At 36.6% G+C, this 18,598-nt stretch overlaps 1 protein-coding gene across 2 annotated transcripts in view; it reads right to left on the reverse strand.

Annotated features, from left to right (window-relative positions):
- Positions 1 to 18,598, reverse strand: part of mast3b (microtubule associated serine/threonine kinase 3b) — a 51,830-nt gene that overhangs the window by 17,124 nt on the left and 16,108 nt on the right. For both annotated transcript variants that reach the window (XM_059341320.1, XM_059341319.1), the window contains 7 exons: positions 15,596 to 15,753; positions 12,304 to 12,379; positions 10,192 to 10,401; positions 4,350 to 4,451; positions 3,154 to 3,286; positions 2,066 to 2,133; positions 1,252 to 1,343 (listed from right to left, as the gene is read on the reverse strand). In XM_059341320.1, coding sequence (XP_059197303.1) covers positions 1,252 to 1,343; positions 2,066 to 2,133; positions 3,154 to 3,286; positions 4,350 to 4,451; positions 10,192 to 10,401; positions 12,304 to 12,379; positions 15,596 to 15,753 — 839 coding nt within the window. The remainder of the gene's footprint in view (positions 1 to 1,251; positions 1,344 to 2,065; positions 2,134 to 3,153; positions 3,287 to 4,349; positions 4,452 to 10,191; positions 10,402 to 12,303; positions 12,380 to 15,595; positions 15,754 to 18,598) is intronic.

Below are 18,598 nucleotides of genomic sequence, written 5' to 3' on the forward strand. Positions count from 1 at the left end.
AAACAGCAGATATGTTGAATATGATTCTGTACACGATTGTGAATGAAACTTAAATAAAAACTAAGTTAAAAAAAAAAAAAAAAGGCGTCAAGAAAACTTCTGATTGAAAACATGGGAAAGACCCGGGTTGACACTGGCTCCCTGCAGCTACGAGAAGAGATTTCCTTTGTTTTATTTTAATTCAACCCACAACTGAATCGATACATCCACACCTAACACAATGCTCTGCACTTTATATATTTATATAATTACAGTATTGTTTTAATGCATACAATGGCACTAAATTGATGGTACAGTGAAGAATGACATGAATATACTAAGTGCGGTAACACTTTACAATAACCATCATTTATAAACGGTAAACAGATAGTTTATTAATATTTAATCATCATTTATAAACTGTTTATAGACCATTTAGAATGGTAAATACATAATTTATTAATGTTTAACTAACTTAATCATGTATAAATGGCAAATAGATGTATATTTAACAATAAACATACATGTAATAAATAAACATGTCTATTAATGTACGTTTATAGTTACTTTACCATTAACAAACAATTAAATTATAATTAATTGTTTATAAATAGTTTTAGTTGCACCCATTTTTATATGTTTAACTCCATATTAAGTATGTTAATGATTTTGAAATGATTCATATACCTTTAATAAATTGGTTGAAAACATTTAACGATTAAATATGTAAAGCACTTTGTAAATGGTTAATAATTGGTTTATAAACCATCTATAAACATTATTTAGTTGGTTATTGTAAAGTGTTACCCTAAGTGCTGAGAGAATGAGAATGTATCTTTTCTATTTACTATTTATTGAGATGAGATGATAAGAATGTATCTTGTTATTGACTATTTATTATGCTTTTTTTATGAGTCCAGTACCTGAGTGCATTGAATTTCGTTGTATTTCTGTGCAATGACAAATAAAAATCTAATCTAATCTAATCTCTGCATGAAGTTGCCATTGCTGTGTCAAATCAAACCACAACCATTAGAAAGAGATGATAAAGTTTTAAATAACTGCAGGACTCACTTAACTGTGAGCTGTTTTCTGTCATGAAACCTCTCGTCTTTAATGAGAAGAGGGCAGTAAGCTGCTGCGTCATAAGTTGAAAGCCACCTAATTAATATATCGGATGTTTGATCAAAAGGAGGATAATTATAAGCTAATTATATATAATAAGTGGCTATAATGAAGCTGTATTGGTTGAACTATTCCATGACTTCTTACCCGTAAGCTCCGTTACTGATGAGTTTGATCGTTTCGAAATCACTCTCAAACGGTTTCCTTCGAGTCGGTGTCAGCGTCTGAGGGGCCTTGTTCTATAGATGCAAAAGAAGCAACACTGATATCAGAATTATTACAGAATGATTTATGTCTCAGATTAAATATACTCTGCAACTTACATTCTGTCCATATAAATGAATTAGGGATTTGAGGCAATTTAACTATAACCTTCAGTTCAGCTTTTATTTCGAACATGTGCAAGTAACACAACAAAGTAAACTCAAAAACAAATACATCCAATGAGAATAATCAAAACAAAAAAAAAATAGCAATAGTCAAAACAAAAGCTGTAATGTGAACGCAACATGTCCGAAAAGGAGTAGGATGAAGCATATGCTTATTTAAACCTTCCCCTTCTCCACTACTCAATTCATACTTTTATTTGTATTTTTTTCCTTAAACACATATTTAAATAATACATATTTACAAAAAAAAAAAAAAATTGGGGGGAAAATAAATAGATTACATAAACAAATACATGAATAATTTATCATTTATGAAAACCTTAATTTGGAGAGATAGATTTCTTTCTGTAGTCAGATTTAAAATATTTATGACATCCTTTCACAATAAAAGGGGTCACTGGAAACCACACACACAAAAAAATAAATGTCCCAAGACGCACTCAGGTGGCTAAAAAACGATTTACAACAGGGGACAGGTTAAAAGTTAAAATGTGTATGAAATGCATCTGTTCTTTTAATTTTCCAATATCAAAAATATTTTATCATAGTGATGTTAAAAGTGAAAGTTTTACCTCCACGTGAGCATCTGTTTCCACGGTTACTGAAGGAGTGGCCTCGTACTGTTCAAGCTGCACCATGTCTAGAATCAAGAGAAAGAAAGAGTTTTTATTACTGCGAAGCATTTTAAACTCCCACCATTAACTCTTCCTCCTCCGTCTGTTACTCTTATGTCACACAACTTGTTGTTGATGTTCTGTTAGAGCGTGTTGTCGTGTTTTTAAATCTGATCTAGCTGACACAAACAGAAACAGGTTTCTGCAGCTTTTGTAAGAGGCAGAAACATTTTAATGAAGTTCTTGAAGCGACTGAACCTGAATTTCCAGTCACAGAGTGTAAGGCTTCGCTTCACTTACCTTCTTTTTTTATTTTTTTTTTTATTGGTGAAATGACGTAACAAACAAGGTGACATGAGAGACAAATACACTAAACCAGGGGTGTCAAACTCAAATAGACAATGGGCCAAAATTTAAAACGTGGACAAAGTCGCGGGCCAACATTGATATTTATTGAAAAAATTGACCTAAACAAGTTCAAATGAAATGGAACAAGCAAAGCTTGATATAACTTAATATTGCAAACATGCAAAATCGAATATCAAATAATAAATTTAACAGTAATCTTTTTCCACAGGCTAAAAATAAATGTGAGAATAAAATAACAATAATAAACCAAATGACTAATAATAATATCCTTCAATGAATGTGCAGCCATTCAAGCCTTGGACTAGCAAGAAAAAGTGCATAAAGACAACTTTAATTGTTGCTCAGTTTGCTCCACACTGATCTACTGTGTTCAAGCCACAACACCAGCAGAGCATTCTGGGATTTGTAGTATTATTTGCGCTGTATAATAATAATTTGGTATTGCCTTGCGGACCAAATATAATTATACTGCGGGACAAATTTTTTGAGTTTGACACCTGTGACACAGGGGGATGGGAGACATCACCACACAATATAGTTTGATGTGATACAGAACAACATCTTACACAATAACAAGACGATCATACACATAATTGACCCAATAAACCAACACATCATGACAATGGTAGCCATGACAACAACATACGTGGCAGTGAGGGGGCGGGGCTTCACTTTACCTTCTAACGGGTCCCGTGTCAGGCCCAGCTGGCTGATGATGTAGCGCGGGATGTCAGTCTTGATCCCCTGACCCACTTTGGCGTGACCCTCTGCTGCCTCAAGTAAATGATAAAACTCTTCCGGATCAAACTCCTGGAAACAGAATCCAACATGCACGGGTTATGTTTCGGCCTATCACAGTTAAAATCACTTTCACTTGGCTTATCCAACTATCAGTGTATGGAAGATAAACAAAAGAACAAAATGAATAAAGTTGCTTTTTTCCCACTTTTTTCTCGTAAATCTGCGACTTTTTTCTTGCAGATTTTCCACTTTAAATCTCTTAAATCTGCGACTTTTTTTCTTGTAGATTTGCCACTTTAATCTAGTAAATTTGCAACTTTTTTCTCTAAATATTACCTGAAATTACCAAATATAGTTCTTTGCCTGATAAAGGGTTAAACATGCAGATATGCTGGGGTTTTATCAGATTTTACAGCCGTTTTAGGGCCCCAAGTTGTGCCAAGTTATTGACCATCTCATTTCACCGAAGCCTGCCTCCATGCAAGTTGCAGAGACGTATTGTCGACCCCGGCCAACCCGTAACAATCCCGTAACTTCTCCCCCTCAAACAAGTGTGTGTAGATCTCAACTCTTGTCACTCTTGGGCAGGAGACCAGACAGAAGTATGTTTTGAAAAGTCTCAGCTCTTTGTTGCTTCTGACTGAATCACTCTAGTTTAAAGTTCAGTTTCTCTCCTACTTCCCTGTTTCTACTTTCAGATATCTGCTTCATTTTCCTGAATCTTATGTTCACTTTCAGCTGTAAAGGAGTAATGATGAGTTACTGCAGACAGAATGAAATGTTATGGATCAGCCAGCTGCTTCTAAACGTCATCGACTCAAAACAAGTGCGCCATTAATTAAAGACACACCTTGAAGCAGGAAGCCCAGCTGTGATGGAGATGTTAATCCCTGAGCTGCTGTTCTGACACTGAAAGTCAAACTGAAGTGAGCCAGCATGTGTGTCTAGAAAAAGGCTTTAGTAAAGTTGAGTATTATTGTGTTCCTTCAAAGACTCTCAGCTTCACGTTTTGGTGACAAATTGACTTTCCAAGAGAGAATCAAGGTCAGAATCTCATTCAGAGCGACTTTAACATCGACTCCTTTCATTCGTAGTAATCCTGTTTTCAATCAGGAAGAGATTTTCTTCTTACCAGACACTCCAGGAGGCGAGCCGGCCGAGAGATGATGATGAGGATCTTCCTCACCAGCTGGATGATGACGCTCACCTCCTCGCTCTCAGAGCGCTCGTAGGCCTGGAAAACAGTATGGGACCTCATAAAGCTAAATGTATTTATGTAACTAACAGCCTCATCACAAAACACCCACAAGGAAAAAAACACGTCAACGCAGATAAAAGTCAGAAACAACTAATTGAAATATCATTTTTGTCCAAATATGGTGCAATGTTTTGCAAAACTTTGCAATTCCTTCAGTTGCTGCACAATTTGTTGCACTGTGAAAATATATTTAAGTACATTTTTTACAGACAGACCCCCGCTCACTGAACACAATCTCACATGCACAGTTTAGATCACCCAAAAAAGAAAGAAAATTACCAAAAAAAAGAAACAAAATGACCCAAAAGACACAAATTGACCACAAAATGATCAAAAAAGACACAAAATGACCAAAAAAAAGACACAAAATGACCAAAAAACCACAAAATGACCCAAAAAAGAAACAAAATTACCAAAAAGACAGAAAAATTGAAATATCATGAAATTTTTGTCCAAATATGGTGCAATGTTTTGCAAAACTTTGCAATTCCTTCAGTTGCTGCACAATTTGTTGCACTGTGAAAATATATTTAAGTAAAAAAATTTTAAAGGGAATAGTTGATGACAATAGTTGTAAAAGGAAATAAAAGAGGCAAGTAGCAAAGGGGATGTGGTTATTTAAATGCTGCAGCATTTTGGGGAGAAGATAACATGTATGCATCAAGAATAATCTTAAGTAAATAAAATAAAAAATAAAATGCATGGAAGAAAATTCTGGGTATGCCAAAGTGATGTAATCCTCATTTGTCATAAGGGTTTAGTTGTGTCAGTGCAAAATAATTGATCAAAAAGAGGTAAAGGTAAACATTTCCACCCCGAGTGAGACTTCCTCCACCCTGGAAAGGATTGTTTCAGAGGCTCTGCTTCGTACTGACACAGGAATTATAAACACATAAAACCCTTTATCAGGCAAAGAACTATATTTGGTAACTTCAGGTAATATTTCGAGAAAAAAGTTGCAAATTTACTAGATTAAAGTGGCAAATCTACAAGAAAAAAAGTTGCAGATTTAAGAGATTTAAAGTGGCAAATCTGCGAGAAAAAAGTCGCAGATTTCGGAGAAAAAAGTGGAAAAAAGCAACTTTTTTCTCCCAGATTCACCACTTTAACCCTTAACAGGACACTCATTGAAATACTTGCAAATTCCAAATTTCAAACCTAGAGAATATTGGAGGATATTACATACTGTTAGAATGTGTAAAAAAAAACATACGAAAATAATATTTTGAGAAAAAAGTTTACGAGATTAAAGTGGCAAATCTACGAGAAAAAAAATGCAGATTTATGAGATTTAAAGTGGTGAATCTGGGAGAAAAAAGTAGCTTTTTTCCCACTTTTTTCTCATAAATCTGCGACTTTTTTCGCACAGATTTGCCACTTTAAATCTCTTAAATCTGCGACTTTTTCTCTTGTAGATTTGCCACTTTAATCTAGTAAATTTGCAACTTTTTTCTCGAAATATTACCTGACTCTAACTACCAAATATAGTTCTTTGCCTGATAAAGGGTTAAAGCAGCATTAACAGTAATAGGAAAACAGATGCTGTCTGACAGAAATGCGTCATAGAAGACATCACTTTAAACCCAAGAGGAATTATTAGAATAATCACCGAGTGGGTTGGTGAAGTCTCATGAATCATCCACGGCCTTTATGTTGTGGCCCGGAGTGACAGTTAGTACGAGTCTCACACTGACTGCATGCTATACTCAAGTCATGTGCATGTACAGTCTGGACCATGACCAGATGGAGAGAGCTGGGTGGATAGCTTAGCTTAGCTTAGCTTGGCATAAAGACCTACTACCACCAAACTATTCTTTTAACTTTCTAAAAAGTTCCACTAGTTAAGAAAACCATGGTCCTCATGTTATCATTTCACCCTCTAGGGCAGTAGTTCTCAACCTTTTTGAGTCGCGACCCCCAATTTAACATGCATGTTGTCCACAACCCCCACTCACTGAACACAATCTCACACGCACAGTTCAGATCACCCAAAAAAGAAAGAAAATGACCAAAAAAAGGAAACAAAACGACCCAAAAAGACACAAATTGACCATAAAATGATCAAAAAAGACACAAAATGACTAAAGAAGACACAAAATGACCAAAAAAAAGACACAAAATGACCCAAAAAAGAAACAAAATTACCAAAAAGACACAAAATGACTAAAAAAAAGAAAGAAAATTACCAGAAAAAGGAAACAAAATGACCCAAAACGACACAAATTGACCACAAAATGATCAAAAAAGACACAAAATGACCAAAAAAGACACAAAATGACCAGAACAGACACAAAATGATATGAAGTTATGAAGTTTATGTAGATAATCAGGGTAAAAAGGGAAACGTCCCCCTGCTTATCATGAACTGTCTTATGTAAAGGTCAAAGCGTGGAGCTGTTGCACACTTTAAAAAGGTTGTTTTTCATAAAGATTAGATCAAGAGGCAGCACAGTGCATTAGAGTTGTTGGGGTTTTTTTTTTCAATCTTTGCTGCCAGAAGCATAAAGTGCAACCAGATAATAAAATATAAAAAAAAGTTAGAAACAACAAATTGAAATATCATGACATTTTTGTCCAAATATTCAGTTGCTGCACAATTTGTTGAACTGTGAAAATATATTTAAGTAATTTTTTTTTACAGACAGACCCCCACTCACTGAACAGATCACCCAAAAAAGAAAGAAAATTACCAAAAAAAGGAAACAAAATGACCCAAAAAGACACAAATTGACCACAAAATGATCAAAAAAGACACAAAATGACCAAAAAAGACACAAAATGACCCAAAAAAGAAACAAAGTTACCAAAAATACACAAAATGACTAAAAAAAAAGAAAGAAAAAGACCAAAAAAAGGAAACAAAATGACCAAAAAAGACACAAATTTACCACAAAATGATCAAAAGGGACAAAAAATGCTGCAGATTTAACAACTAAAGTAATTTGTTTTACTACAAAATTAAATACCAAATAGAATTTTAAATGACTGAAAATGTAAGTTTATCCTTGGAACTATTACACTTTTTAAACAAAATGGCCTCGGCACACAAAGTGAGCTGTGTTTGCGTTTGTTCCGCTGTATGGGAACAGACTTATCAGTTCAGCTGGAGGTACAGAGAGTCCGCCATGCCTTCTGTCTGACAGCATGCAGAGGAACAGGGGAGGAGGTTGCTATAGAAACTAACATTTTATCACAACACAGATAAGATCTGTGACAAAAGCACCTCTCAGAATCACTGACAGCCACTAGCAGATCTATTGTGTGTGCCGTTAGCGATCAGACGGTTATTGAGTGACGAGTCTGATTGCACATTTCCCCTCAGCTCGATCGATCGATTCTCTTTCATAACTTCATCACATCGAGAGTCCACATGCAGCAGCAGCTCTTCAGCTCTTAAAGCTAAATTAAAGCGTAATTTTCAGACTATAAGCCGCGCCTTTTCCCCCATTTTTCGATTCTGCGGCTTATATAACGGTGCGGCTAATCTATGGATTTTAACAGCTAACGGCCACTAGGTTACCTCCTAAATCTATGGATTTTACAGGTTACAGTCCACCAACTTTAACTCTATGGGCTATAAAATAAATTTACTTAAATATATTTTCACAGTGCAACAAATTGTGCAGCAACTGAAGGAATTGCAAAGTTTAACATTGCACCATATTTGGTTAGTCATTTTCTGTCTTTTTGGTAATTTTGTTTCTTTTTTGGATTATTTTGTGTCGTTTTTGATCATTTTGTGGTCAATTTGTGTCTTTTTGGGTCATTTTGTTTCCTTTTTTTGGTCATTTTCTTTCTTTTTTGGGTGATCTGAACTGTGCGTGTGAGATTCTGTTCAGTGAGCGGGAGTCTGTCTGTAAAAAAAAATTACTTAAATATATTTTCACAGTGCAACAAATTGTGCAGCAACTGAAGGAATTGCAAAGTTTAACATGTCATGTCATGTCACAAATGTCATGATATTTCAATTTGTTGTTTCTAACTTTTTTATATTTTATTATCTGGTTGTGCTTTATGCTTCTGGCAGCAAAGATTGGAAAAAACAAAACAACAACAACAACTCTAATGCACTGTGCTGCCTCTTGATCTAATCTTTATGAAAAACAACCTTTTTAAAGTGTGCAACAGCTCCACGCTTTGACCTTTACATCAGACAGTTCATGATAAGCAGGGGGACGTTTCCCTTGTTACCCTGATCATCTACATAAACTTCATAAAAAAAAAAAAAAAAAAAACAGAAAAAAAGATGATGATCTCTGGGAATTTTTGCAAAGAAACAGTAAAAAATGCGAGGAGCGGCGGGCTCCAGCAGGAGAAGCTGGAGGCAGGTGGACGTACCAGATCGGCTCGGGCTCCTTCAGATACTTTTAAGCTATTTTTCACTTGTCTGTGTGTATTTGTGTCGAAAGCTACTTAGTTTGTCGGAGTCGCCGTGCCGTAATCAGCGGCAGACGAAGGACCCCGAGCCAATCTGGCAGGGCGCCGGAAAAGAGTGAAACAGGTAGCGCGCAAAAGTAAAAGTGAAACCGAGAGACAGAACGAGAGACAGAACGAGAGACGAGAGACAGAACGAGAGACAGAACGAGAGACAGAACGAGAGACAGAACGAGACAGAACGAGAGACAGAACGAGAGACAGAACGAGAGACAGAACGAGAGACAGAACGAGACAGAACGAGAGACAGAAAGAGACAGAACGAGACAGAACGAGACAGAACGAGAGACAGAACGAGACAGAACGAGAGACAGAACGAGAGACAGAACGAGACAGAACGAGAGACAGAACGAGAGAGAACGAGAGCGAGATAGTTTGTGCAAAGGAAGTTTTCATGTACAAACCCTCATTATGGAAAACAACCGTAGAAATGCATATGATGCAGCTTTTAAGTTAAAAACAGTCAATCTGGCTGTAAAAGAAGCTTCCTCAAGCAGCCATCTCTTTATAGAACCCTTACATATGGTAATTAAACATTAAAACACCTGCGGCTTATAGTCCAGTGCGGCTTATATATATACACATCATTCAATTTAGCTGCTGCGGCTTATACTCCGGTGCGCCTTATAGTTCGGAAAATACGGTACTTTTAGTTTTAATTTCGTTGTCAATTTTTGTTTTCAAATTCAGTTACTTTTAATTAGTTTTTAGAGTGAGTTTGCTAGTTTTGATTAGTTTTATTTTTTTGGAAAATGCTTAGTTTTAGTTTAGTTTTTATTAGTTTTAGTTTTTTGTAATGGGGTATTTTTTGGGTGCCAGATTCAATAAGGTCACAATAAATGTTTCCTTTATTTCCTTTGTCTGATCCATCTAAGCCCCAATAAGTTTACTAAGTTTTAAGTCATAAAACCAGATAGATGAAATAGATTTCATATCAACCAAAAAGGTTTATGTATGACAAAGGTTGTCAAAGACGAAAACGAAGGACATTTTCACTCTAATTTTTTATTTAGTTTTAGTTAGTTTTGGAACCACAAAATACAGTTTCAGTTAGTTATCATTTTTTTAAAAACTCCCGTTTTTATTTTTATTTCAGTTAACGAAAATGTTTTTTCAATTCTAGTTTTCGTTATTTCCTTAGTTTTCGTTAACTATAATAACCTTGTTATGCAATTCAATTACTTTTCTTTTTTTTTGGTGCAAATATTAAAGCCTTTTTGGCATTTTATTCTCTGAATCAGTGCAGCTGGAGCCAACATCAGCTGGCTGTCTGTCTCCCCACCTCGTGAAGCAGTTTCTCCAGCTTCTCCTGCAGCTCAGCGAAGTAGCGGGAGGTCACCAGGCCGGTCTGGGACTTGTCCAGACAGTCTCGAACCAGCTCCACCAACTGGTGCTGGATGAAGCCCAGCACCCCGTCGGCCAGAGGGAGGGAGCTGTCTGGAGAGCAGTGGGTGATAATCTCAAACAAGCGCTCCTCCATCTGGGCTGTGGCCTGCAGGGAGGACAGGCAGACAAACAAAGAGTTAGGGCATAATTTAATGGAGCAGAAACTATGAGTTTTACTTCACCCAGCACCAAATGTGCATAATATTTCTGCTGGTGGAGTCATATTAGGAAGGCACACTGGAATTGTGCAGATCTTTGTAGTTGCAAATAGGGCTGGGCGATATGGCCCTAAAAGAATATCACGACATTTCAGGCTATTTTTGCGATAACGATATTCTTGACGATATTACGAAATGCTTAAAAAGATATAGAAAATATTATTTTTTTTTTTAGTCTGTATAAATAAATAAAAATCTAAAATGTAGTGTGAAGTGCAAATCTCAACAGTTGCCAAATACAAAACGTTTACTCTTGACTCTAGAGTATGAGCAAATAATAAAAATAACCATTTAGGGGTTCCGGGGGCATATTTTAATGACATTTTGTAAAGGAGAATAAAGGTTCTTGTATGTTTTATTTAAGGCATCTTATTTTGACAGTCTTCTTGTAAATTCTGTGGTGGGTTCTGTTAACACACCGTGCTCTTATTTTGAAATCTGCATGTGTTTAGCAACAGAAAGTAAGTAGCTTTTTGTGATTAAAACAACTTTAACCACGACATCAAGAAGTAGAAATGTTGCCAATATCATGATATGCATTTTTTTTTTTAACCATGAATAAAAAAATACAGATATTATCGTGAACGATACTATATGGCACACCCCTAGTTGCAAATGTAATAGATAATTGAAGTTACGTTTCATCAATTAAATGTATTCACGTTATCCATTTTTCAGAATACATGCACTGTATTTGACCTATATTCATAGATTTTTGACTGCTTAGGAAGTGAGTTGGAAATTACATAAATACATGGCCAAAATGATCATATCTATTTGATCAAATAATCATCTAGGGATATTCTCAAGGGCTTTAAATGATTCCTTGACCCAGAAAATGTAATTTTTGACACCAACATTGACCATTTAAGTGGCTTGGAAGATATACTGGTTCTCATAGACTTTATATGGGTGCCATATCCGTTCCGGAACCTTGATGAAGTGGCTCCTACCAAAAATTGAAACCTATGGTGATAGAGAGCATGTGGAAAAAATTTGGTGCTTTTGTCCAGCGTGTCCCCTTTTTTTTCGCTAAGCTGCCTGAATATAACCGCAGTGCTTTTATTTTGAAAAAAATAGCAAACATTAGCATTAGCACTAGAGCTAACAAGCACTTTTACTATAGTTGAGACAACAAATATAGCCACTAATATATATGACAGAATAAAATAAACTCTAACAAACCTTGTGTCCTGTCAGTCAGCCACTATAGAAGCCTTTTTCATACTTTATATCAACTTTATATGAATTACGACGCACTCGTTATTATTTACCGTTCGTTTTTTCATTGAACCGTTCCACCTGTTATTTCCTGTCACTACCTTTCAAAATTAAAGCACCTGTTTCACACTGGGCGGCACCATTTCAAAATAAAAGCACCACAACATTGTAAAACACCTTGGAAATGTACAAACATGAAAAACAAGCTAAATAATACAAAAACACCAATAGGAACCTTGCTAAAGGTCATTTACAGTTGTGTTTAAAATAAATGTTAAAGTGATATAGTGATGGGAGTATTTACTACTTTTTACTTGATTTACTCCACATTAACAGTCTTATCATAACATGTGTTCCTATCAGTAGCAGCTCAAAACCAGATAATTTACTGTATTTTATAAAGCGATTACATTAATATTGAGCAGAATTTAGTTCAGAGTTTTGGTCCGGCCCCTGCAACCTTCGTGGTATTGGTCATGTGGCCCCTTGGGGAAATTAATTGCCCACCCCTGAACTAGACAAAGAGTAAAGTATAATGTCTTTGCTTCACAAATGATCTCCAGTTTTACCTTTGGAAAACGTTCTCTGTAAACATGGTTCATCATGACGATCTCATTATCAAAGGAGACACTGGACCGCCCGGGGCTGCAACACAAACACAACAACAGATCAATATGTTTTAATCCAGCAACAAATGCATTTAGATTTTTACAATACACAATTAAATGCAACACTGAAGCTGTGAAAAATGTAGCAAAAACAGAATGCAATGATATGCAAATCCTGCATCTGAATTTGATGCATATTGCTTTTATTTAGAATTTAAACCACATCCAAACTTTTTTGGATTTGGGTTATTCAACTCTACGCTAAACTAGGATGGGATGTGAAAGTGGTTATGTCATTAGAGATGACCAGAAGTCGATTCAGAGCACACCCAAACACCCAAACATCAGCTCTAAGCTCGTCGTTTGGATCGGACTCAAAGAGGCTTTTTGAGGTCGCTTGTGCTTTTGATCTCAACTTGCCAGAAGCATTTTTATGAGCCAACATTGGATTCCAGGAGCTCTTTTAGGTGGTAAAGCTACAGTCGGAGTGGATTTCACTGTCAGGTTTTGATGTTTCCACACCGACAGCAGGGTTTCTTCTGGCCAAACAGTGTGAATCATCAGCATTACTCAATTAGTCATTTACTGAAACACTCCTTCAGTATTTAGGCCGATGAGACGGGTGTAATTTTTGCAAAAACATCCAGCTTGAAGCTTCAAACGGAACAGATGGAGGGGAAAACCTATCACATGCAAACAGGCTCCCGGAGACGTTTTGTTGTGATGAAAGACACCTCTGTTAACAATACATTTTTGTCAGATTTGTTTTTAAGTCACAAAATCAGAATAAATCAATAATAAATAAAAACAAACAACTATTTTCCTTTTTGTTTGCATCTCCATAACATATACCAAAAAAAGACACAAAATTACAAAAAAGACACAAAATGACCAAAAAATACACAAAATGACCAAAAAAAGGAAACAAAATGACCAAAAAAGACACAAAATTACCAAAAAGACACAAAATGACCAAAAATACACAAAATGACCAACAAAATGACCAAAAAAAGACACAAATTGACCACAAAGGGATCAAAAAAAGACACAAAATGACAAAAAAAGACACAAAATAACAAAAAAAGATACACAAAATTACCACAAAATGACCAAAAAAAGACACAAAATGACCAAAAAGACACAAAATAACTTGTTATGCAGGATGGCCCCACTGAAATTGGAAATATATTCCAATTATATTGTATTTAGGCCGATGAGACGGGTGTAATTTTTGCAAAAACATCTTGCTCGAAGCTTCAAACAGAGCAGATGGAGGGGAAAACCTATCACATGCAAACAGGCTCCCGAAGACGTTTTGTTGTGATGAAAGACGCCTCTGTTAGCCTGGATGGCTGCAGCCCAACACACACTGCTGCAGCTCTGCATCAGCCCTCACCCACCCACTAAACCACCCCCACCCCTCGACTACAGTTCATCAGCTAGCTCCCCGAGGCGCTCTGTTAGCTAGCATGCCCACGCACGGCACACCATGGTGCCAGAACACAGAGCACAAACAGAGCCCAGCAGAGCCAACAGACAAAAGTTGTCAAAAGCACACAGCTCTGCAGTCAGATCTCCACCTGCCTGCCGGCCAGCAGCCATGTGGAAATCTATCGGAGACGCCAAATGTTGTGTGTTTGCTCGTGAATGTCTCGGTTCATTCTGACATGTTGACATCTGACAGTCTAGCAGCACATAATGACACTCAAACAGTGTAAAACATGCACCCGCTGTGCAAACTTCATCTAAAATGTTGATTTCTGTAATTAATCCCACAGGGAGGATTGCTGCATTTATTCTCTAGAAATATTAATTTCATTAATTTAATGGCAGGCAAAGATTACTTACAAGAGATGTTTAAACTTGGTTAAGACTGGGATGTTTCAGCCTTTTTAATAAATAAGGTAAATTATGGTCATTATGGTGGATTGATGAGGGGAAAATATATTATATATATATAATCATTTTAGCACAAAGCTGCAACATAACAAAATGTAAAAAAAAGGGAAGGTAATAATAGAAACTTTAAAAAGGTCAAATTCAGCATCAAAACAAGAGGCTATCCCACACTAGAGACCTACATTATTACGTAAGATGTAATAATCAAAACATTTCATATACTGAGCAGTAATAAAAGTGGAAGCTCTTTTTTCCTTAAAATTAAAGAAGGAAATAGGGGTGAATAGTTTGTAAATAATATCTTGTTGCATTTATTTTGACTGATATTCATGATGATATTATGTAGAATTTTTATTTTTTATTATGTATTTTTTTGCCTTGAACTAGTCTATATTTAGCCTGGGTATACCCAGACTGCCTTGCACGCTCGAATTTCATTTCAAACCTCCAGGCAGTCTGGCAACCAGGGCCGTTTCTTAGCCCTGTTTTAGGATCCAATCACAGAACGGGGAGGGACGGCAAGACGATGACGCGTACTACTCGGCAGACGAAAGCTTGTAGTTTTGTAGTTTTCTTACGGATCCAACATGGCTGCAGCAGACTCCTGTTTCACCACGAAAAAGGATGTTTTAGCCTTGCTTCCTACAGGATTTGGGAAAAGTCTAATCTACTAATCTACCAACTAGCCCCACTACTAGCGCCGCAACTAGCCCCGCTACTAGCGCCGCCATTAGCCCCGCTACTAGCGCTGCTACTAGCGCCGCTACTAGCCCCGCTACTAGCCCCGCTACTAGCCCCGCTGCTGGCCCCGCTACTAGCGCCGCTACTAGCCCCGCTACTAGCACCGCTACTAGCCCCGCTACTAGCGCCAGTGATCTGGCTACGAGCCGGGGGACAGCGGAGCCCCCAGAGACCCGCAGCAGCTTGTTTATTGCCCATAAAATCAGTGGATGTGTGGCTGAATGTAAACATGCTGCAGAAAAACGTTGCAGAAGCAGAATTGAGCATTTTAGCCTCAAAGTAGAGATGGGCTAGTCTGGCTATGTAAACATCAATTTCTGTCGCTCTACTACGTCATCTGGTATAACTGATCTGATTGGCTAAGAGCTACCTACAGACGCTTTGATAGACATTCGTAGCGCCCAATAAACGGCTCTGGAGGATCGTAAACCATGCCTCCTCTATGGAGAAATAAACGGCTGGTTTCCAGACTAATCTCATTTGTGATTAGTCTGGTGTTAGCCAGGCTAGTCTATAGTGTGATTTCGCTACAATTCTCTATTATTTTTCAGCTCCAGAAGGAAACAATTTCTTTGCCAACCAGACTGATTCCAACACAAGGTGCTCCAGCTACCTGAGGCTGCGGGAGCGCGGCCGGATGACGGTGGAGGGCCGCCCGTCCTCGTCCGTCATGCTGTCGGTGCTGCGGAAGTGTTTGAACAGGAAGTGCAGCTCGTCTGGAGTCGGCTGGAAAGGAAGCTGGTGGAGACGCTCCTGGGAGGACGAGGACGACTGCAGACACAAAGAGGAGCCATCAGGAGAGAACATTATTCATCCTATTATTTATCCTCTCTTCAGACAACCTGAGATCATTGTTCTGATGATTGCATACATAATAATAATAATAAAGCCACACTGCAGTGTTTATACTGGACCGCCAGTATAAAAGCATATCAGGTGAGAAAAAGAAACTCCTTTGTAGAGATATTAAATGACCAGAAAAGAACCAAAATGATTAAAAAACACACAAGATGACCAAAAAAAGACACAAAATCACCCAAAAAAGACATTAAATGACCAAAAAAATACACATATTTTTGATGATTGCATACATAATAATAAAGTCACACTGCAGTGTTTATACTGGACCGCCAGTATAAAAGCATATCAGGTGAAAAGAAGAAACTCCTTTGTAGAAATATTAAATGACCAGAAAAGACACAAAATGATTAAAAAAGACGCAAAATGACCAAAAAAAAGACACAAAATCACCCCAAAAAGACACAAAATGACCAAAAAAAAGACACAAAATCACCCAAAAAGACACAAAATGACAAAAAGACATTAAATGACCAAAAAATACAATTTTTTTTGATGATTGCATACATAATAATAAAGCCACACTGCAGTGTTTACAATGGACTGCCAGTATAAAAGCATATGAGGTGAAAAGAAGAAACTCCTTTGTGGAAATATTAAATGACCAGAAAAGACACAAAATTATTAAAAAACACACAAAATGACCAAAAAAGACACAAAACGACCAAATGACCAAAAAAATACACAAGAAATATTAATATTAAATGACCCAGAATAACATTAATTGTTGTGACAGTGTGCTGTTGTAAAACTTTAAATAGAAGTGATTGATAATTCATAATTCTGTATATTTATTTATACAGTCCTTAAAATAAAGAGACTATAAAGGCCAAGTGGAGACAGAAAGACACACAGAAACATTTAAGGAAGTATTTAAGCTAAGCTGATGACAACAAGTTAAGTAACTGGCAGATTTAAAAAGGAGCTAAATGTAGCATTTTGTGCTACTCATTATCACAGTTCTGAGTAAACCTGCTATTTTTTGCACAGAGGAAGTTATTTGTCAGTCGGCATCATTTAAGACGTATTAAAACCAAGTCTGGGCTGTAAGTAATAAAGCTGGGTTTTAACAGTATTTAAATGACTTGGGTAATTATTTATGGATGTTAAAATACTCCATATAGCACCTTTAAACCAGCATTGGGCTGTTGGAACATTTCTCTCACATATCCATATTTACTTTCTAGTCTGTGACGACAGCAGCACAGTGCACTCTGTGCCAACATAAGCCTGAACAACTGATAATATAATACACCTGTGGAGGATTTAAATGAAGTGTGTGAATTTAGAAGAGAAGATGGACTTAATAACTCTCCAGCTAATAATTAAAGCATTCTTCCAGCAATGACGTAAACAATAACGAGGCCCACAGAGGCACCGCTATTTACAGAAACAAGTTATTTTCTATGTCTGCCGGGTGAAATCTTTTCAAAGTAAACTGGACATGGTGCATGTTGCTGCAATCTGTTTAATTGTGCAACCCGTGGGTCGAGAACAGAAGAGGGCCAGAGGGACGGCATCTGTGGAGCCTCTTTCTACTGCCGGAGTATAAAGAGGGCAGTGAGGGCCACTGAAGAGCCCTATTGTCCCCAGTGACCTCTGACCTCTGGGTCTGAGCCGGTCTACCCCATAAACTGGCTTATAATAGCTGCACATGGCAGCTTTCACCACAGACGCAGCACAGACCCACAACAGACTGTTCATTTCAATGCTGCTTCATTGCATTACTGGTTAAACCAGTAAAATTACAGCTTTATTCTGATATATACATTCCCATAAACCTCTTTTTGACAATTAAGAAACTAACTTTAAGTTAATTCCTGCTCTGCAAAAAAACACTTTTATGCAGAAAAAGCTTTAATTTAGGAAATCAGCTTTTCAAATACTAGAGAAAAAACAAATCAAATCAACTTTATTTATATAGCCCTTTAAGACAGCGTTAGCTGATACAAAGTGCTGTACATGGCAGGACAGAACAACAATAAAAACAAAGAACAAGCAAAAACAACTAAAACAAAGCGAGTCTCATGCTGGGTAAAACAAAAAAACAGTAAATAAAAGTGGGTTTTAAAATTAATCTCAATTTTAAAATTAATCTTAATTTCAAAACATTCACATTCAGGGTAAAAATCCCGACCCAGAAAGGGTTATTAAACAATATTTTTTTTTAAAAACATGGTGTCTGTCAATTGTTAATTTGACAAATATGTGATGCTGTGAGGTTTGTTGAAGAGTTGCCATAAAATAATGTCATTTTAAGTATTTAATCGGAAAATTAAAACAGCACACAAACACACACACAAACACACACACAACCACACACACACACACACACACACACACACACACACAAAATGACCAAAAAAACACAAAATGACCAGAAAAGACAAAAAATTACTAAAAGACACAAAATGACAAAAAAAACACACACACAAAATGACCAAAAAAAGCCCCAAAACACCCAAAAAGACACAAAATGACAAAAAAAGACATTAAATGACCAAAAAATACACAAAATTACCAACAAAATTACCAAAAAAAGACACAAAGTGATCGAAAAAAGACACAAAATCACCCAAAAAGACACAAAATGACAAAAAAAAGACATTAAATTACAAAAAAAATACACAAAATTACCAACAAAATGACCAAAAAAGACACAAAATGACCAGAAAGGACACAAAATTACTAAAAGACACAAAATGACAAAAAAAAAACACAAAATGACCAAAAAACACACACACACACACACACACAC

The sequence above is a fragment of the Centropristis striata genome, chromosome 9, assembly GCF_030273125.1.
Source record: "Centropristis striata isolate RG_2023a ecotype Rhode Island chromosome 9, C.striata_1.0, whole genome shotgun sequence".
NCBI classification, from domain to species: Eukaryota; Metazoa; Chordata; class Actinopteri; order Perciformes; family Serranidae; genus Centropristis; species Centropristis striata.